The sequence below is a fragment of the Sinocyclocheilus anshuiensis genome, unplaced genomic scaffold (genome assembly GCF_001515605.1).
Source record: "Sinocyclocheilus anshuiensis isolate Anshui unplaced genomic scaffold, SAMN03320099.WGS_v1.1 scaffold199, whole genome shotgun sequence".
Lineage (NCBI taxonomy): Eukaryota > Metazoa > Chordata > Actinopteri > Cypriniformes > Cyprinidae > Sinocyclocheilus > Sinocyclocheilus anshuiensis.
In genome coordinates, this window is record NW_015552582.1 from 2,680,848 (window position 1) to 2,703,154 (window position 22,307).

General features: G+C 36.5%; 1 protein-coding gene across 1 annotated transcript in view; it reads right to left on the reverse strand.

The window, feature by feature from the left end:
- LOC107665302 (GDP-mannose 4,6 dehydratase-like) overlaps positions 1-22,307 on the reverse strand; it is a 74,085-nt gene that overhangs the window by 40,878 nt on the left and 10,900 nt on the right. Inside the window, exons 2-6 of the mRNA XM_016456128.1 lie at positions 18,506-18,550; positions 17,890-17,977; positions 17,774-17,794; positions 16,289-16,398; positions 5,346-5,538 (exon numbers count right to left, since the gene is read on the reverse strand). Coding sequence (XP_016311614.1) covers positions 5,346-5,538; positions 16,289-16,398; positions 17,774-17,794; positions 17,890-17,977; positions 18,506-18,550 — 457 coding nt within the window. The remainder of the gene's footprint in view (positions 1-5,345; positions 5,539-16,288; positions 16,399-17,773; positions 17,795-17,889; positions 17,978-18,505; positions 18,551-22,307) is intronic.

Here is a 22,307-nt window from a genome sequence, read left to right on the forward strand (position 1 = left end):
AGTGCAAATTTGCGTGTTTCGGCCAAAGCGAATTGAGAACTATGGCCGTCAATCTGTCCTTCTCCTTCACACAGGCAGAAACACACACTAACAGTCACACACAGGGATAAAATCAGACTCTTGTCTAGTCAGTGGACCACCCCAGAGAATCTGTAAGCCTGTCCAAAGTCCTACTGAGCTGCCAGACACACACGCACACACACACACGCTTCATCTGTGGGAAACCTTGGAAACTCTCATGTCCTGCTGGGTTCTGCTATAGCTTGAATCAGACAGAGGTGGGAGTTCTAGACGAAAACCTCCACCGCCTATAATATCAGGCCCGGGTCAGAGCAGAAACACACTTCGTTTAAGTGTATAAGTGAACGACGACTATTACGCTCTTCACTTGGCTGAAGCCTGCATGTGTGTGTGATTCTGGCCGTAAAAGCTTTCTGGAGAGAATCAGCAACGTCGGGAAGATCATGCCCTATAATTGCAAAACAAAAGTCAACAAAATTGGGGCAGTCTTAAACCTTTTTTCTACTAGCCCAGTCAGGCTAGATTTCAACTTGCTCTGCTACTATTGTTTTCCACTGCGCCTAACATTTTTAATGATTTTATAATTTCATTCTTACATTTATAATTGTAAATGTATAATAAATACACAATTGCTGTAAGGTTTAATATTTAGTTCCCATAGCTTAAACAGCAAATGGTCATGGGTTTGATTCCCAAGGAATGCATGAACTGATGACATGTCTATAACTCACTACATGTCACTTTGAATAAAACTATCTGCCAAATGTATAATTGTAAATTCATTTGAAAATTATTTAAAAACCTTTATAAGCATTCCTGTAGCTCAAACAGTAGATCATGACCAAAACACACACATTTGCCAAGGTTCAATTCCCAGGAAACGCATGAACTGATAAAATGCACTTTAAAATACACTTTAAAAGCAGTGCAAGTCACTTCTTTAATAAAAAGCACCTGTCAAATGCATAAATGTAAATTTATTTAATTATTTCAAAACATTCAAACAGTAGACAATGGCGCAAGCAACGCCAAGGTCATGGGTTTTATTCTCAGGGAAAGCATTAACTGATTAAAAAAAACTACACACTGAATACAATATAAGTCACTTTGGATAAAATGTAAGTCATGTTGGATCTGCCAAATGCATAAAAGTGTACATTTTAAAAATATTATTAGTTATTAAACCTTTTTTTCACACATATACATCCCATTATAATCAAATCAAGTTGTCTTTACCAAAAAATAGCAATACAGTTTTTACTAATAAGCAGAATTCACAATCAAATGTCATAGAAAACCATGTTTATGTTTTCAAGGCGTAAAAATTCTTGTACATGACTGAAAAAAAAGTAAGATATACTGTAGCACTGATGCAAAACAGCGGCCCTAGGCCAGCGGGTCATCTTTACTGCTGAGCCCTGATTTGCAATGTAACCTGAAATTAAATGAAAAAAAAAAATCATAAGTAGACACACTCTTTCCACTTACAGGATGTCCGTCATGGGCCCCCCATGCACAGGCTTGCTGCTATCACAAAGGGCTCTTTCTAATCCACGCTAAACGCAGCTCACGACCAGGTGCGTGAGCTTGGCATGAAAAGAACGGTTTAAAATACCACACTGTAAACAGCCAGGTCAATCCATCGTCACAGACAAACCACGGGGGGGACCCGAGGATCTGATTTCGTTTCACTCGTTTGAAAAAAAAAAAAAAAGAGGGGGGAAAAAGTAAATTGAAGCCGATTGACCAAACCATGGTCCACAATAATGGGCCGGCTATGCGTCTGTGTGCAAGTGTGTTTAAAAGTCCAAGACAGGCCATTTCCACGCACCGGCTCCTTTTTCCAGTCGGAGTATAATTAGGCCGTCTCTTAGCACACGGTGGGAAGCCGTGACGAGGAGCAGAGTCGCAGCGAGTCGACCGCAGCCCGCTCTCATCAAGACTACAACAACCCAGTTTAGGGCTGGTTTAGACCGTGATTATGCGAACGGGATCGCGGCAAAGCCTCTAAACAGGCTGCAGACCTGCAGGTGTGCATGTTAACGGCAGAAAGTGCCCGGGCGCTGTCAATGCACATTTTAAGAGTAATGACTGAGGCTAATGTTGAGTATCTAGGCTAAATTTCTAACGGATGGAAAGATGCCCTGCCAAACCAGGTGGAAATAAAGTGCAGTCAAGATGTCTGGTCTATCAGTCACTGACACTCAGATATTTCCAGCACGTGAAAAAACGACTGTCAGTACAAGACCCTGTTCCTGTTTCTTGACACATGTCTGAACACACATTCATGCAGATGTACACGCAACCATCGGATTGCCACGTTCATTTAAACCAATGACAAAAACACACAGCAGCGCCCTGCTCTCTTTCAGGACTGGCAAAGCTACAGTGTCAAACCAGAAAAACAGCAACAGCGCTCAATAATATGGTTGGCCTGCTGACCTGGAGGCCATTATGAGTTTCGGATCAGCTGACTGAACTGTCACTTGTCCTATTGGGTCAGTGCTATATCATACTTTTTTTTGTAAGCACGTATATGCATTATTATGCCTTGGAAGCTTAAACTTAGTTTTCTGTCTTTTAGTTTAACATTTTGTCTTGGTGTTTTCAGTACAGCTACATAGAGAAAACGCCAAAATATAACCATATAACTTCACGTTATTATTCAAAATTTTCTTTTTAAAGATTTGATTTTAAAAAATTATATTTGTGATAACTGTATGATAATAATGATAATTTTTTTGTATTTATACGAAATTAATAACATTTAGAAATGTCAAAAATTATGAATGTAAAATAATTATATTCTTAATACAATATATAAAAGTTATTTTCTATAATATATTGTATACAATTTTTTTTATGATTAAAAAAAAAACATTGAAGCTCACACACCTGAAAAATCATAGGTAGTTACATAAGACAAAAGACATTATAAAATAAATTATATTATAAAATAAACTAAACTAACTATTATAAAAAGGCTAAAGTAGTGTGCGGAAGGGTTTTGTCTTTCTTAAAATATTTTTATAAAATAAAATGTACAATATAATAAAAATAATTATGTAAGGGCCTGTGAAAATATTGGCAAGTCAAGTAGAAATCTGAACAAATGGCCCAACCAAGCAATCAGAAAAAAAAACCTTATTGTTGAGCCCCAAGTAACCAACCATGTCAGCTTTTTGGAGCGCATGTGGGAGTGTGTGTCGTAGAGACAGAGAGTGAGAAACAGAAAGCAAGAGAGATGCAAGGTGAGGAGAGATGTTTAATTTGAGACATTAAAGGAGCATCTCATTCACTTCCCTTCTTTGTTGCCATGACAACATGACAACACAAACACAGGTGTGTGAGACGGGTAGATGAGGAGTGAAAGAGCAAAACAACTCAGGGCTCATTCAGCAGTGTGCACATGTGCGTGTGCGTGTGTGTCTGCAATAGGTGAGAGGTCCATCGACACCATCAGGTGCAGTACTTCTCACCTGGAGAGGTTTAACTTCTTAAAACGCTCGTCTTTCAACAGGAAAGAGGGAATGTGAGCGAACAAAAAGATGAGAGATGAGTGTGTAATGGAGGAGCCCTTAGATGTCGTCTGATTGACTGGCATGACCGTTTCTCTCGTCTGCAACTACTCACTGTTATTAGACAGACGAACCTGAATAGGTGTCAAAGTGTAACTGCTTTCACATGTGCACACACCCCAGACATCTCTGTGGTGGATTTGTAACAGATTTTTTTTACTCTTCTCATATTTCGTAAACTCTTTCGGAGCAAGTTTGTTTATTGGTGAAAGTAGACACTGGCTGAAATTCCGAAGTGAATTCCAAACCAGATTAACTCATCATCGCCGACCCGCCCAATGTGGGGAGGCTACCACTGAGATCGGACAGGAAATGAAGTTGGCTTTTTTCACACTATCCCATCCATCTCTCTCCCTATCTAGCTATCTCTAACCCTCCTCCAGCCCTGTACTCCCTCTTTCCTCGACGTCCTTCAACATATACACACACGCTTAGACAGTCTAGTTGGCTTAAAAATCCACACCACTAATGCTAGCGGATGACATCACTGCTCTGGGGTTGTGGGTGGGGGCACAGAACAACACTCTTGTTGTGGAGAAAATGTCATGGCTGCACCCTTTACCAAATGTTGTGTCATGATAATCCCCTGTAAACCAATCATAATGGGTTTGGCCACACATACAACATTCTCCCTGGACTCTAGCATCACTTCCTTTAGTGTAGTCTGCAGAGCTGTTATTGTATGTTTCATAATTTATAATCATAACCTGAGCCATCTTGACATCTAGATAAGTCGGATTCTGTGACACCACAAAACTGTCACTCCCATTACAATCACTGAAAATATCTACACTTTAAGCACTTATAACGGGAGAGATCTAGTTGCTGTGTCAGGCCACGCACTTGCAGTGTAAACAGTTCTGTCGTGCCAAGACTGTCATCAAGGCACTAACAGACTGTTCGCGGCATATTAACACTTCAGAGGTTCCATCTAGTAGCAAATATTTGTTATTTGAGCAAACTTTGAAAGCTTTATGCCTAAAAAGAACAATTTAATCCAAAATGAGGATGTCTTACTGTACTGTAATGTGGCTTACTGTAATCTATCCTTTGGTTGTTGTACTCTACAAATGAATTAAAGTGAATTTATTTCTTTAAAATACATATTTACATGTGTAGTGAGCATTATGGTACGTAAAAAAATTCTTTTATTTTTTTTGCATATCGCTGAAAAGTTTGGGGTCAGTAAGATTTTACTTTCTAAAGAAATTGATACTTACATAATGACAGCAAAGGCATTTCTATTGCTACAAAACACTGCTATTTCAAAAAAATGCTGCTCTGCATTAAATAGATCGGTTAATCAAAAAATCCTAAGAAAAAAAACGCTGTATCATGGTTTCCACACTTCATTTAGCATTCTATATTTCATATTAGAATGATTTCTGAAAGATTATGTGACACTGAAGACTGGAGTAATGGCTGCTGAAAATTCAGCTGTGGCATAATAGGAATAAATTACATTTTAAAATATATTAGAAAGATATATTAGAAATAGAAAGCAGTTATTTTAAATTGAAATACCATTTCAGGATATTAATGTTTTTACTGTATTTTTGATCAAATAAATGCAGCCTTGGTGAGCATAAGAGACTTCTTTCAAAATCATAAAATCTCACTGATTCTAAACTTTTGAACATAGGGTAGAGTTAAATAAACAGTAAAATACATCTGTGTATTTATTTATTTATCAAAAAATGTAAAAATAGAAAGACACAACATGTTTTTAGATGTGTGTGTGCTGACCATAAGGGGATCGCGGGTAAAATGGTGTGGTCTCCTTCTGGGGAATTTCCTGTACTTTCCCGTAGAGCTCGCTGGTGGAGGCCTGGTAGAAGCGGACGGTGTCAGTTAAACCGCAGGTCTTCACTGCATCCAGCAGACGTAGGGTCCCTACCCCGTCAACGTCTGCAGTGTACTCAGCAAGGTCAAAGGAGATCTGACAAACACAAGGCATTTATGCGTAAGACTTAAATGCAAAAGTATACAAGTAAATGGCTAAATGCAATTCATTCCGTTGACATAACTCAATAACATAAGCCAAGAAGTTGCCAAAATAAACAGAATTTAAGGAAATATGAAAACAAGTAACTGCCTGGTAATAAAACTCAGCGCAAAACCCTCTAAGCTGAGAGAAGGAATCTTCTCTTTAGTTGATATCAAGTGTCTTTGTTTGCATAGAGCTGTATGCTCTGCTGTTACTGGAAAACACACAGAGCATCAAACAATTTGTCTTCTAGCTTATGTAAACTGGTTGAAACAACTAAATGTTGTATATGGATAATGGCATTCAGTGCATATAATATCCAAGTCATCAAATGCAAAACACAATATTATCTAACAATGTTGCATTATCTGTTTTTTTTTTTTTTTTAAGGAAAAATCCCTAGTTTGATTTGAAAGATTTCAAACTATTATACAAACAAAACTGACTATCAACTGAAAATCTGAACCTTAAAAGATTTCGAGCGAGAAGGTCTCTGCTCTATTTTAACGAGTTCAGACATACTCGATTCCCAAACACGAGCGAGTCGGGGAATCCCTGACTGAAACTGAGATGTTAAAGATAGGGAGGAAAAGCAAGAAACAGAAAGACAGACAGGAACTGAGCAGGAGAAAGAGAGGGAGAGACTAACTCATCTAACCTGTTCCTCAAATTAGACAGACTTCTCAGAATCGCACCTACACGTTTTTTTTCCCATCGAGACAAACCCTCGGCAACAGGCATGATCTACGAAATACCCTAGTGCACATCTGTAACCACACCTCAGAGAGAAAACAAAAGCGACTGACAGCTGATTATCGTGAGACTGAAACGATATTTAAGTGTCTTCACAACGCAAATTCACATCACTTTCAAAATAATCCTTATAATGCGGCAATGGATTGACTTTAGTTGTGTTGCTTGGCACTCATCCAATAGCTATCATTACCGTTGCTGGGATAATAGCTTTAAGTTTTTTGGACTGTGCAAACATGCTTTTAATTGTGAGCCAAAACATTCAATCATACCAGTTAGAACTAAGAGAGACATGTTTCTGTCAGGTACAAGTAGATTTATGTCTTCAGATTGTGTGGAGAACTTTCACGGCATCTTATACCGCGCCGCAAGCAATTTTCATTTCTTGGGCATTGTTTTCTCCAAACAAACAGCCAGGACACAGATTTCAAATGTCATAAATGTGACAAAATAGTGCTATTAGAGGAACACTTATACCATAATTTGCTCATTCCAGCTGTTACTAGTAGCAGTAGCCATTGCACTGATGCAAGTAAGCATGCTGCGAACTCCAAATTGCTCCCTCTATGCATTTGCAGGCTAAGAAAAGATGTGGAAATTACGGGGATTTTGTTGTTTATGTAAGTGCAGCCACATTTTACACGTTATCTGAAGTGAGCGGGAGACTCATAGAAAATTGTGCTGCAAAAGCAGATTCTTCGTGCTTCCACAGCAGCTTGGAACTGTCAGGGGGGCAGGATTTATGTCTGACATCGGGAAAGTCCCCGTGGCCCGGGGCGACTCGTGCACAAGCGAACACCCTTTCTCTTTCAGCTCTACCTAATAACGCTACCCTCCTCTGTCGATACTACTCCTACAGTCCTCACGGCTTCGGCACGTCAGGATTGGAATTCATCAGCTAATTAAATCTATGCTTGAGATGACACCGACTTCCCTCGCTCTTCTGCCTGCTCAACCAGACACGCTCACCTCATCATTCACGCCTTCCCTCAAACATAAACACACATGTAAACATGGCAACAGCCTGGATCATTATGGGCTGCGGTTGGGGTTGTCCCAGGCGCAAGTTGTCTGTAGCAATCGCAGAGCTCATACAAGCATTAGTGTGTGAGAGCGGAGGGAGGGAGGGGAGAAACCATGACTGCGAATAAGTAGGGAATCATTTAGCCCGCTACAGATGTCCTTAAACTGTCTCCATCCTTGTAAAAACAGAGCGTTTCCAGAAGACAACCTTTTTCGTCTCATATAGCCCCACAGCTCCATGATCAGTAGGGCTCATGAACCCCCTTTACTGACTTTTTTATTTTATAATTTGAATCAAACTTCATTTAAAAAACATATTAATAAACCAAGGTAAATGAATAATTAATTGAAAACTAAAGATTTGTTAATTTTATTTTTAAATTAAAAAAATTTTAAATAGAAATATTTAATTTATTTTAATGTATTATTAATAATAATTCAATGAAATTATAATTAATTACATAAAAATAAATAAGAAATTTATTAAAAAAAAAGAAAATGTATTTACTTATTTAATAAGAAAATAACTAAATAACTAAAACATAAACCAAAACAAAATGCATGCATTTTTTTTTTATTATTCAATTATTACATCTGGTGTGGAAGAGCTTGACTGCCCTGAACCCCCTTTGAAAACCTCTTGGATGAATTGGAGGAGCGGGCCAGATCCCATCACCAATAATCAGTGCCTGACCTCACCGATGCTTGTGTCTTGTTAAACATTTAATTTCAAAAGCACAGGGGAAAAGAAAATCTCTTCCAGGAAGGTCTTACATTAGATTTTGGAACATGGCAGTTGGATTTGTACCTATTCAGAGAGATGCTGACGTTGGGTGATTTGGTTTGGCTAACAGTCGGCATTCAAATTTCATCCCAAAGGTGTTCAGGTCTGGGCTTTGTGCAAACACTTCTAAAGGAAGTATAGTGCAATCCATATAATCCGTGCTATTTCATTTGCTTGAGAACAGCACTGTCACACACAAGGTTCTGTTCAGCTCCTGGCAGTTGACGGTTAACCTTGTGCTGACAGCAACCAACAACTACCACATGTGAGAGGTCTCTGACTGAACCAGCTCTCTGACACACACAGCACATGTGTCATCACAGTTGACAGGTGCTGTCATTTAGGAGCTCGAAAGAATGAGGTGAGCTATTGTGTGTGCTTATCTGTACGTCAAGAAGCCTACGCACAAACATTGCTGAAACACTGACAATGCACAAACTGATATGCCAAGACCTGCATCGCTGAGCATCCATCCACCTCAGTTTTGTTAAAAGCACTGAGCACAATAAGCTTTAGATTAATACAAAAATATCAAATATGAGTGCTTGACCTGCTTGTTTATTTTGAGAGAAGATGATGAATGCTTCCAAGCTATAAATAGTTTTTAAAAAAAGTAATTATATACTCTGGTGGCTAGTAGGTCTCTCTGCAGACCAAATTCATTACCATATAATTTTTTTTTGCCAAATTTGTGTGTTGTCATTATATGCCATCCACTAACCTTTCTGAAACAATCCAGCTCACAATCTCAGACTGGCTGTCACTTGTCCAATTGGCGACCCTTCTAAGCCACTTGTTTTTAATGATGTTTTTGTGTATTGAACATTGCTGTTGCAAATTCTGAATTAAATATATAATGTTATCTAGCTGGCTAACAGATACGTTTTAGAAGAGGATAATGATGAATAAACAAATTAAAATGATCACACAGCAATATGAAATACTTGACTCTGATTGGTCTGATTTATGCATAATTATCACAAAAATTAACCGTCGCCCAAGGCTAGTCTCTACTAAAAGTTTTCTACAAAAATGTATTTGTCAAGTAGCTGTGTAAAAATAAAATAAAATAAATGAAATTGAAAATGCATGTCACACGTTATAAAATGGATAATTTTTATATTGAAATTTAATGCACATATTGAAACTGCTGGCCTGACTAGGAAAAAATATATACTTATAATATTGTTGAGCCCTATCTCAGACTTACAGAGTACAGATCTAAAGGTCATGCAGACGAGTGGCACAACAGAAAGATTTGCACAACAGAAAAAGGAACAAGAGAGGTTTCTGCTATAAATGAGAAAGCAAAAATGTGGAGATTTTGAGATTTTTCCACCAGTTTGCATGCAAGATGGAAATACAAACCTTGAGGCTTAACATTTCTCTGTATATAACGTGATAACTGGTGGCTTATGTTTTTTCTCTTGCATCCTACTTTACATTCATCATAATCTTAATCATCATTAATCATTTTTAGAGTTTACATTGGAATCATACACTATGATGCTAATCTGCAGCTGAATATTTCCTGATCCTATAGTCCTCCAATCAGCCAACATCTCTGGTAATGCTATGATCCAAACTTCCATCCTTTCTTTTTGTTCTTTCATCCCTTACTTCTGTTCAACATTTTTGCCAAGGTCATTACCTGATGTAATGGCAATAATAATAGTAATAATAAATAACAATATAAATAGTAATAGTAATAATAATCAAACAAAAGTATATACTAAATGCTTCTCTTGACTAATGTTAACTCCCTTAGGGCAGGGCATGACACAGGAATGTGTCCGTTTACACCGCACAAAGGATGAATTGTTCATTGCAATACCTGTTTTATTCTGTAAACGGCCATTTTCCACCTCTCAATCAAGTGTTGAGGTGCTTGTGCTAGCAAATTCACAAAGACCGGCATATTATTCAGACATACCATGTCAGTCAGATTCCTTCCAAAATTTTTTGGAACATTGATAAGTCAAGCCATCTTAAACCTTTTTCTAGGACTGAATATTTCCAGAAAGACAAGGTGTACCATATGACACATCTTCCTTGTGTTCCTTTGTCTAATGTGGAGCAGTCAAGGCTTATGTGAGGCTAGAGATGTTTAATGCTGTTTTAATCCCTGGATTAATGCCGTCACAGCTTGATGCGCTTTATGTTGCCACTTGCCAAAGATGACACATTTTTTGGGTCGTTTCTTTTCAAAATTGAGTGACTCGTACCTAAATAAGAGCAACAACACAATTCTGTTGCCATTCACAAATTTTGTGAAGCGTCATACCACAGTCTAGTGTTGTCAAAAGACCCGGTATTTCGGTACCAAGTCGGTACTGAAAAAATGAAAACGTTACGTTACCAGGTTTTCTTAAATACCGGTGGTACCGAGTAACCGGTTCTTGATGCGCTATACTCTTCCAGTGTTGCCAAGTCTGCGGTTTTCCCGCGGAATTGGGCTGCTTTAACACTGTTGCCGCGGGTTGTTTTTCATGTCCGCGGGTTGAAAAACGACCCCATTAACGTGATATTTAGCCCCTGGAATGCGAATTTTACCTGGGGAACCCCGCAAAAACATGCGTATTTTATCCTCGGAACGCGATTTTTGACGGGGACCCCCTCGAAACGCGATTGGGCGGGTTTTGTTGTGAAAACCTGGCAACGTCTTCATAAAAGCAGCGGCTCAAAGAGGAGGAAACGCATCAAACTAACAAAACACCCCGATCAAGTTATAAAATCTTATTGTAAAGTGTTTTTAATACTACAGTATATGTATACAGTATACAGTATATTAATACACATATATTAATACTTAATATATGTAATCTTATCTAAATGTATTATAAAAGCTGAGGTCAGTCTACTGCATGCTAAAACTAGCCAACATAATATGCACACATAATAATTATCAGTGGGAGAATCATTACACGAAATACATGAAAATAAATAAATGAAATAAAAAAAAATTATTCATTACATTTATATAGCGCTTTTCTAGGCACTCAAAGCGCTTTACATTGTCAGGGGGTATCTCCTCATTAAATAAAAGAATAAAAAAGCAAAAGAAATAATGTAAAAGAATAGAAAGTGCAAAATGTATATAAAAATTATTAACTAAAAACTATAATGATTATAATGATTAGTCTACTGAGAAAAGAAAGTCTCTTTAACTATAATATATTATATAATAATAATATTAATTAATTAAATAAAAAAATAAAATAAAATACAACAACACATTGTAAATATATAAATATTCATATAAAAAAAAAAAAAATTAGTTAAAAACTAATTAAATGTTATACATCTTTTCTACCACTTCCAGTGTCTGAATGAGCATGTTATACAACATGTTTAAAATGCATCTGCATTCCCACCCTTAAATGAGTGACAGAGATTTTACTCTCTCATAATTAATCACTTGCTTCAGGTGCTGTCATTTAGATAGATCAAACTCATGTTTTTAGCGTGATGTAACACCACTGAATAAAGGTCTGTTTGTTGGTGGTGAGTGGAATGATTTACACAAGCAATTAACTGTAAGTATCTGTATGAAAGTGAGAGCGTCTGCGTCCTCTAGACACCCAATTAGCTAACAAGGAAACTTAGGCTCAGTGTTACATTGCAACCACGACCTTATTAAAAAATTCTGTCGTCATTAGCTGAAAAGGTTTTTGTGCTGCATTTCACCAAAGTCGGATCATCTTTCAGCGTGTCACTCAATCCTGCATTCTCTTGCCTGTTTGCTGTGTCACATCCGTCTATAAACATGCACACAATTTCAGTCTTCCCAAGACAACACTTACATTACACATCAAACACATTCGCAAAAGTACACAAAACATGATACATACTGCAATGCTCCAGTAATACTGCATATTAGCTACAGATCTGTACTAATCCAAACACAAAGCGTATGCCAATCACGCCCGACTGTACATAACACTACGACAAACCGATTCTGCCGCAAACACAAAAACACATTCACAAACAGACTTTCAGAGTCGAAGAGAAACGCTTGGAGGTGACAGAAAATTCAACACAGAACAAAACTAACCCAAATACCACGGATGCTATTTTGTGTTCTCAGTTTCTTAATTCAATCCGAACTACTTTAACATTAAACAAAAAAAGTCAAAAAATTCAATTTGAAAATAAACTTTCATTTATGGATTTTCATAAAAATACACTTTGCAACCCTCTCACTGTGTGTGTGTGTGTGTGTGTGTGTGTGTTACTTGGCTCTCAATCTCAGCCTAAAAAAGTGCCACTTCAACTCAGTTTAGCATGTGATCTAGGTTTGATGTGGTCGAATGTGACTAATTGTAGTGTGCTATCCCACAAGGCAGCTCCATTTGTGGTTATTTGATAATAACGGCAAGGTTTAAACTTGTACAAACATCAGCATGTAACTTACACTATGCTCTTTTTGTAGTAAAGTCGTGGTCGCACACTGATGTTATATTAGGTCGACATTATGGTTTACAGCTATTATTTACTGTTCCTGTTTACTGTATTGTTCCTGTGTTCCTGCCAAACAACATGAGAGTCGGAACAGTGCGCATTCACATGTAAATAGATGGCTTTATCTCTCCATTGTGTTTGCACACACAGACCTCCTGAAGCTGGTATATCCCACCTGAATAATTCAGTGCTTGTATTATTGTTATCACCTTATATTTCATGTTGTTATGCATGTCTAACAGGTGCTGTCCTGCAAGTTTTTCATTTTTATATTTTTACATTTTAAATTAATTATTAGATTTAGAGATATTATTCAGGCACATAACAAAACAGAATTATTAGTACAACTTCTTTTGAAGAGATATACACTACCATTCAAAGGTTTGGGGACGGTAAAATTGTTTTAATGTTTTTGAAAAGAAGCCTCTTATGCTCAGCAAGGCTGCATTTATTTGATCATAAATACAGTAAAAACAGTACTATTGTGAATTATTTATGTACTACAATTTAAAATTACTGTTTTCAATCTGAATATATTTTAAAATGCAATGTATTCCTGTGAGGGCAAAGCTGAATCTTCAGCAGCCATTACCCCAGTCTTCAGTGTCACATGGTACTTCAGAATTCATTCTAATATGTTTATTTGGTGCTCATTAAACATTTCTTTATTATTATCAATGATGAAAACAGTTGTGCTGCTTAACATCTTTGAATAGAAATCCCAAAGAACTGCATTTTTCTTTTTAATATATATTTTTTGTAACATTATAAATGTCTTTGCTGTCACTTTTAATCAATTTAATGCATCCTTGCAGAATAAAAGTTTTAATTTCTTTATTATTATTATTATTATCTGAAAATAACACTTAAACTTTTACTTAACATAATTACATACACACACTATGTATGTTTGTACCGAATACTGTGCATCTAAAAAAATGCTTTGATTAAATTCAACATTTTTCACTGCCATCATTTTTCTTTAAGTTCAGACAATAATTTAAATTCTGCATGAATTTTATTACAACATCGAATAAAAAAAGTTAAATGTTAAAAGTGTGAAACTAATAAGGAAAAGACAAAAGCAGGAATAGTTTGTCAAACTCTACTCTATCTATCTATCTATCTATCTATCTATCTATATATATATATCCATGTTAATTGCAGAGAGTGAGTGAGTTCTAACAAGAAAATCAAATGTTCAAATGTTGTTATGCAACATTAGACCTGAATACCCCATGACTTTATTTCAACTCAATCATAGCTCATTACAGTCTTAATGCTTGTCGTCCTTATGTCATTTATCCAACGGATTTATTTGAATAACAAGACTATAAATGCTCACAGACAAAGACAGAATGTGCATGCAGGGAAAAAAAGCACATCACTTTCTTCTGAAACATTCCTGTAAGTATAAACGAATATTCTACAAAAACCGCCAAGTGGTACTATCAAACAAAATAGCACTTTGCTGACCCCTGTGTGTAAAAACTGGAAACCGAGCATGTGTGTGTATGTGTGTTTTCTCTGCCACTTTTCTGCCATATCCAAACAAAGTGCGGTGAGTAAAAAATGTAAACTACAATCAGAGAGTAGCAGTGATCTACCACTTCATTACTGCGGGCACTGATTGAAACAGCTATCTTTAATGACCACTCCCGGCTAACGCACACACTTACAAGCCTAAACTGATGGTGTATTAAATCACGCTTGTTTATTTTTCCACATAGCAATCCTGATTGCAATCTTTAAATACAAACTACTCTCCCTTACTCCTATGTCTGTGCTTAAAGTACTTTTTATTCTTTATGTTGAGGATCCACAGCGGTACAAACTCCATTTGTGACAGTGAGCATCCTGCTGTTATCTGTCATCACAGCAGATGATCCTCCTAATGGGACACCCAGAACACCTCCCATTCATTATAATGGATGCCTGTCTGTTGGCCAATGTTTCTCAGTGAGTTTCCACCTGAATTATTTAGTTCCATATTACGGCAGCTGCTGTATTTAACTGTACGTTTTCAGCCCGCAGGTGCAGTCTGGATCTTTCCATCCTACTGACTTACAAGCCAACCATTGAGGCTTATGAACCGTTTTAGACAAACAGCGGCTCGAAAAAGTATTTGAACAGTTAAGCCATATTTAAAAATGTACGAATGCACTGGCATTATATAACAAAATATCAAACCAAGTCGCATTTGTTTTAAAGAAATATAGCTCAAAAACACTGGCTCAAAAAATTAGTATTACTTAAAAAGCATCATGTGTTTGCAGATGCGACTTAAATCTGCATAATACAATGACACTGATACATTTTTAATATGACTTGAGTGTTTAAATGTATTCCAATACTTCTGAAGCCACTGTGGTTATCAAACACAGCAAGTGGTAATTATTGCGTAAGAACAATTTTTGTGTAAAATTATTGTGTAAGAATAACTTTAGGGGCTGTTCACACAAGACGCGTATTTGTGTTTAAAATGAGAGATGCAGGGGGTGGAGTTAAAAAAGTACAGTCTAAAGAAGGATTTAACAAAAAGAGTGCTGTGTCATGTGTGATACACTGCAAAAGACGTGAGATGCGAGCAACGTGAACGACCCCTCAGTATGATTGAACTTGACAACAGGAAATCAAAACTGACTCTATTCACTTTCTTAATAAAATGTCTCTGGTCTTATTATGGATGATTCATCGGTGCATGTTGTTCTAGAAGAGTTTCCATGATCTCTCATCAAATGTATTACTTTTTCTGCCTCCAAAATTACTTTCATTTTTCTTACATAACAAATGCCGCACGAGTGGGCTAAAATAATATTAACCAACAATATAATCGACTGTCTGTTACCATCCAATCAAATGCCAACTTCTGATTCATTTGGAAATACACCACATCACGGAAGACAAATGGTTTGCGAAAGAAGTTTCATGCTTTTCAAGGAATAGTTTCAAGGAACCCAAAAAAATGAAACTTCAGTCATCATTTTCTCACTCCCATGTTGTATCAAATGTTGAGTAAATGATGACTTTTGGATGAACAAATGTTTTCAGTTGTTTTCTTTGTGTGGTTGAAACATGTTAAGCTGCAGCAAAAACATGACGCTGTTGTTTCTCTCTGAACACATTTTAATTGGTTTTTCCTGTGACTGAACTCATGAGTAGCTAAAGGAAACAACGTCAATATTACTGTCTCACTCGTATCCCTCCTCATTATCTCATCTCTATTCTGCTTTTGATCTTCTTATTCCATCATCATCCTCTCTCCCTTCCTCTCCCTCACTTTAACTGCCGTTTGTGCTTGTTTCCCATAAATTACCCTGTGGAGCACCCACACAGAAGTTCACATACACCATGATGGCCAACTCTCTGACAAACATCCCCCTGACCTCATCCCAGATGACTAGACGTTAGGGGTGTGGGTAAAGAAACAGAGAGTGAAAGAAAGTCTTCTGTATTTGGTTAAGAATTTTTTTCTTTCCAAAGTATTACTTGGATGGGGTCATTTGTTCACCACTGAGAAAGAAACCAAAGTCATTATGAAACAGTTTGCATGTGTGTGTGTGTGTGTGTGTGTGTGTCTGTCCAGCGGGAGAGTTTGAGAGTCGACAGACAAAGAGCATCTGTGTGACTGAGAAACATAGAGAAAGGAAGCTAGATAATGCGAGATTGAGAAAGTTTTACCTTGACGTGACTCTGTGCTCCAAGGTTGTATATTTCAGTGGGTTTGACTTCATTGATAATCTTTACCAAGCACGTGCTGTCAGTCAAGTCTCCATAGTGCAACTTCATGTCTATGAGGCACAGAATAAAAGAATGAATTTCATTCCCTGACAAAGCAATCTGATATATAGCTTACTGTCTACTGGAAAGTTTTAGAAAAAATTTCCCTCCACATCGGCTCAAGTTTAAAGACTGCCACTTGAGCGAAAGGGTAACACTTTACAATAAGGTTCATTAGTTAACTACTTTAGTTAACATGAACTAAGCATGAACAGTACTCCTACAGCATTTATTAATCTTAGTTAATGTTAATTTCAACATTTACAAATGCGTTATTCAAATCAAAGTTGTGCTTGTTAACATTAGTTAATGCACTGTGAATTAACATGAACTAATAATGAACTGTATTTACATTAAATAACATTAACAAAGATTAATAAATACTGTAATAAGTGTTTTGTTCAAGTTAGTTAATACATTACCTTATTGTAAAGCCTTGCCAGCGAAAGCTACCAGACCCAGTACAAAGAGGTAATATCCATGTTCAAAATGTTTATAAAATTGTTTACTGAGCCAAAAAAAAGAAAGAAAAAGAGAAAAACAGACGCCCATCACCAGATCGACTGGAGTGAAATAAGAGTCTGTTTCTAGATTTTTGTGCAAAACTTTGAATTTCATTTTATTTAATTTTGCTTTCAAAACCAGATAAAGAATGAAAGACCTATTTGGATGGCAAATGTTTTACACAGGGACTAATAAGTGACTTTATTACAATTTCAATAAGACATGTTAATTTTCTTATCCTACCATTCAGGAAAAAAATTCCTGGTCAAATTAAATTTGGTTATTTTATGTGGATGAATTAGTTTACATGGATTAATTGGGCCCCAAATGTTACCACTGGCTGTTAAACGGAATCAGAATTTTGGTATTTTGGCACAAAGGAAGCTTGTTTCCGTAAACTAACCAACTATTTTTACTGTATATAATACAGCAGTCACCTCCGAACCTGTGAAACTTTTGGTTTTTGGTCTTTCAGTTGTAAGTATGTACTGCATTTTCCTATTGTAGGGCACTATAACATATCATAATTTTGGGGAGTGAATTCTGTCGCAGAACACTTTTGTCACTCCCATAAACAGGTGAACTCTTGTTTGTACAGAATGGGATTAAGCACTTGTCAGAAGAGTGACAACCATATTTAGCGGCATTGTGTATGTGTCATTCCCTATATGAATAAAAATAGAAAACTTCTTTGTCTCCCCTGTGAAAAACTGCAGTCCAAATGCATGACTTTTATCACAGAGGAGCCATGCCAATGATTTTCTCAGACTTCACCCAAAATAAATAATTACCGTCCAAATAGTGCTTAAGAATGTTTAGACTGCAACCATAAAGGAAAATACCTTAAAAAAATTAATTAAAAATACTGAATGGACAACTTACAACCCTTAGCGGATCCAATGCCTAGTGATATTTTACACAGGTTAGAAGACATTTATGCATTTACAAACATAATAAAGCATGCATATTAGAGCCAGGTGTGTGGATGTGAAACTCACTTCCTTCTGTGTGCGTTTGAGGGTTATGATAAAGGTGCTCAATCCGGCCCGTGTTAAAAGAACTGGACCTGCGGAGGATACCATGAACCTGCCCAAAACAACAAAAACTTCATGTATTAATCTCATTTGAGTGTACATGACTTTAAACAGAACATTCGTTCAAAGGTTTGGAGTCACTAAGATTTTTATTAAGAAATTAATACTTTTATTTAGCAAGAATATGTTAAATTGATCAAAAGTGACAGTAAGAATATTTATAAAGTTACAAAAGATTTCTATTTTAAATACATGCTGTTCTTTTAAGACTATTCTTTTTGTTACTTTAAATTTTAATAGTATATTACAATATGACTGTTTTTACTGTATTTTTGATCGAATAAATGCAGCCTTGCTGAGCATAAGAGATATGTCTTTTAAAATTTCTTTATCTTAAAAAAATAACCAAAATGTACAGTGAACCTTTAAATAAGATGCAACCCATTTAAATTTGAATCAAATGAAAATATGACTTTCATGTATGATTATTAACAGACAGACATATTTGCATCAGATCAATGTGGGAATGATTTCTGACAGGTTTGTAGGATGTCTTTCGGGGTTACATTGGCTTACCCACCTCGTAACCTTTAGCCAGCAGAAACTCAGCCAGGTAGGACCCATCCTGAAACCACATAGAGGAAGAATTATTTTGGGTTTTGAGAAATACACACACACTCACACATTTACGGCAAGCATTACCCAAGAGAGTATGCAACACAATGACCATTTCTTTCTGAATTTCATGAGCCAGACCGCAGCGAATACACGCCTACATAATACAAAATTTGCGTTTTCGCACACGTACGCACACACGCTTGTGTCGAAACTCACCCTCATGTCTTTCCAAAGCTGTATGACTTTCTTTCATGCAACACAACTGTTTTTGCCCCAGTGGACCCCATTGTATGGAAAAAAAGTCTAAATACTGTATGGACATTTTTTTTTAAATATCTTCTTTTGTGTTCCACAGAAGAAAGTCAAACAGGTTTGGAACGGCATGAGGGTGGATAAATGATGACAGAATTGTAATTTTTGGGTGAACTATCACTTTAACAGCAGAGAACTAAAAATCCCCTCACTAAAAAGAGCTCCATACATAGTCTGCAAAGAATGCAAAGAAAACAGTCGACAAGACGGCTAACAAATAAGCAAGGAGTGCCTACGGGCTACAACACACACTGTAAGCCAGTGTAATACAAGTTTACTGAATCATCCGAGTGCATCACACACACAGACAAAAGAGTATTAATCAAGCAAACAAGGCTATTGTGTCAGTCAGTGAAAGTCTGACAGCTCAGTTTAAGCCGCTGAATCCACCTGACTGTCAAAAAGTGACACGGCCGTACCCTAAAGACACGTTTTAACCTAAAACATAAACAACTTTCGAGTCTCTTTCATTCTTATTCTCGTCTACTTCTTGTTCTCCCTTTTTCCCCTCTCATACTTCCCGACCGCACATTCTAGAACTTTGGAACATTCCACCCCGGCCATGGCATTCCGCCCCCTACTTCCTGCTGGGGTGATATAGGCACAGTCCCAAAGACCTTTGGGAAAAAATGAGAAGCTCCAGCAGCCATGCGTGTGCCTGTATATAAGTATATATATGTCAGCAGAGGAAAAGATGTGCTTAAAGATACATTTCCGTTTTCTTTTCACACATTTACTGGACATTTACATACAAACCGTTCAATGTCTGACCACCTGAGGCTCTCTGTGTGTGTATGCGTGTGACACAACCAGTGCCAACTGCAGCACGGCCTCATAACCCTGATAAAAAGCAGCTTATCGTCACGCTGAGACTGTTGGGAAACGTTGCCTGTTTCCCGCAGATTACGTTCACAGACAGGAAGCCTAGATGGACACGACATTCCAACCAGTCTGTGCATACACACACACTGGCCTACCTTGTAAGCTACCAATCACTTTCTGTCTGAATTATAAAATCTTTCAAATAAATAACTTTTAAATTCTTAATCATCTCTTGTTTTGAGTCAAACCTCATGTGCGAAACATCTCAGAAATGCTGGCTAATTTGGAAAAACTTTCCATTGCAATCACCATTACCCTTATGCACCACATAAAGATAAATCTATAGGCCTTCAGACCTCTGCACGAGACACAGGCTGATTGCTAATGGCAAACTGAGGATGCATTTATGCTGAGAAAACCAGAATGGCAAAGGAAAGAATGAAAGCTAATCAAATAAGCCCACTTAACTCCATGTGTCTGTCTCTCTGTCTGTGACGTATTATCTCTGTTTGTGTACGTACTGCGTGTCGATGTGTCTGTTTGAAAAATAGGTCCCTTATATCTGCCCATGACCGCAGTAAAAGAGTCTTTCTCTCTTTACCGCATTAAAGCACAAATCCAAACACACGGCTATGTGTTCCTTTATGAACCACAAGTGGGCGCAACAAATTTAACATAATTAACTGCGCATATCAACAAAAAGACACACAATTAAAGCGTTTTTACTACTCATTTCGTCTATGACGACTGCGTCTGAAATACGCGGTAAAGGGTGCCCATTAAGGGTTTTCTGGTGACAGACCTACACCAAATTATAATCTAAAATGTATAAACTGCTCCTATTACCGAAACTTTACTGGAAACGTCTCAGTTGTTGGACTTCAGTACGCTGAACTTTTTTTTTTTTTTTAATTATTAGCCTATTTATTATTGCCATCTGCCTGAAATAAAATCATTTGACTTACCAAAAATTACGTGTGCGATATTTTTTAATCAAGAACTTTCTTCGTTACACATTTAAATAAATTCCCTATTTATTATTGCCATCTGCCTGAAATAAAATCATTTGACTTACCAAAAATTACGTGTGCGATATTTTTTAATCAAGAACTTTCTTCGTTACACATTTAAATAAATTCCGATGTTATTTATAATCGTTTGTTTCTAGCCATATTAGCAGTTTTATTAGTGTTAACAAAACTACAATACTCATTAGTGTATTAATAATAACAATGATAATACTAATAACAAACGTAGACCCATAATCATAAATATATAATAAATATTTTTTTTACACCAATGGATATCCGTTGAAAATAAATAGTCGTTGCTGTTGTTTAAGTCATCGATCTTTCAGCTGATTGGTCTGTGTTCTGGCAAAACTATATTATGCTAAATGTATAAAACCCCAACAATAACTAGGACACTTTTATAATCTAATAATCTGCTTTATAATAGACTATTTAATGCTATATTTTGTTCAGAAAAACTAAACACTAACAATAATAATATCAATCAATGGCAGATAGGAATAGGATAGGAGGCGTCTGCCAAGTACGTGCATGTATATATCGCTTTAGTCTGGACGATTGTTAGCATTCGACCGCTCTCTGCTGTTCATCAAGCAAACTGCATGACTTTTCACATCGTTGTCAAATTAAGCTTGCGCTCTGCCCACCGTGTAGCGTTTATCATGAGACGAACCAGGAACTTCCCTCTTCAGTCTGCCAATGCTAAACACCACGTACTGCAAACATTCAGGTTATAAAAGTAATTTACTCACCACATGCACCCAAGCAAAATATAAACGCCACAAGCTGGTCTTTCCAGTTAATCAAAGGAGTTATCTTACTATTAACGTCGTGTATGCCTCACTTTTTTTAATGCTTTATTTGAACATTTAGTTTACATTATGGAACAACAAAATTAAAACATAACAACAGTTAAGAATAACATCAATAGAATAAATAAAATAAAAAAAACAATCAGTACCATAGTTCAAAGCAGAAAAAGACTAACAAAAAAAAAAAAGACAAAGGGGAAAAAAGAAAAGGAAATAAGAGGGCATTACACAAATTAATAAAAATTACACATTAAATACAGTAAAGAGTTTGTAGGCTGTGCAAACTGTACATGTTTTGAGAGCTTTTTTGTTAAGTCAGAATGAAATTGTACGTAAATAATGTTTTATCTCTTGTAAGAATACTACAAACATAGGTTTACAGTTCGAAAATGTACATTTATGAATATAAAATCTACATAGAAAGAGAATTAGATTTATAATAAAGCAGGCATTTGAATCCGCTTCAAAGAAACCAACAATAACAGATTTAGGATTCACTGAAAAACCTTGTAAGATAGTACTTGAAATAAAATAACTAACATCTTTCCAGAGCTGAAAAGTATAGTTGCACGACCAAAACAAATGAAGAAGTGTTTCAGTATCATTCTGACAAAAGGAGCAATTAGTGTCCAAATCTGATCCAAATTTTTTCTTAAGAAAATGTTTGACAGGGTAAATATTATGGAGTAATTTAAAAGTTTTTTCTTTTATTTTGTTAGTGAGGAAAAGTCTTTGTTGCATGGACCATATATTTTTCCAATTTAAATGATCAAAAAGGTTGTTCCAA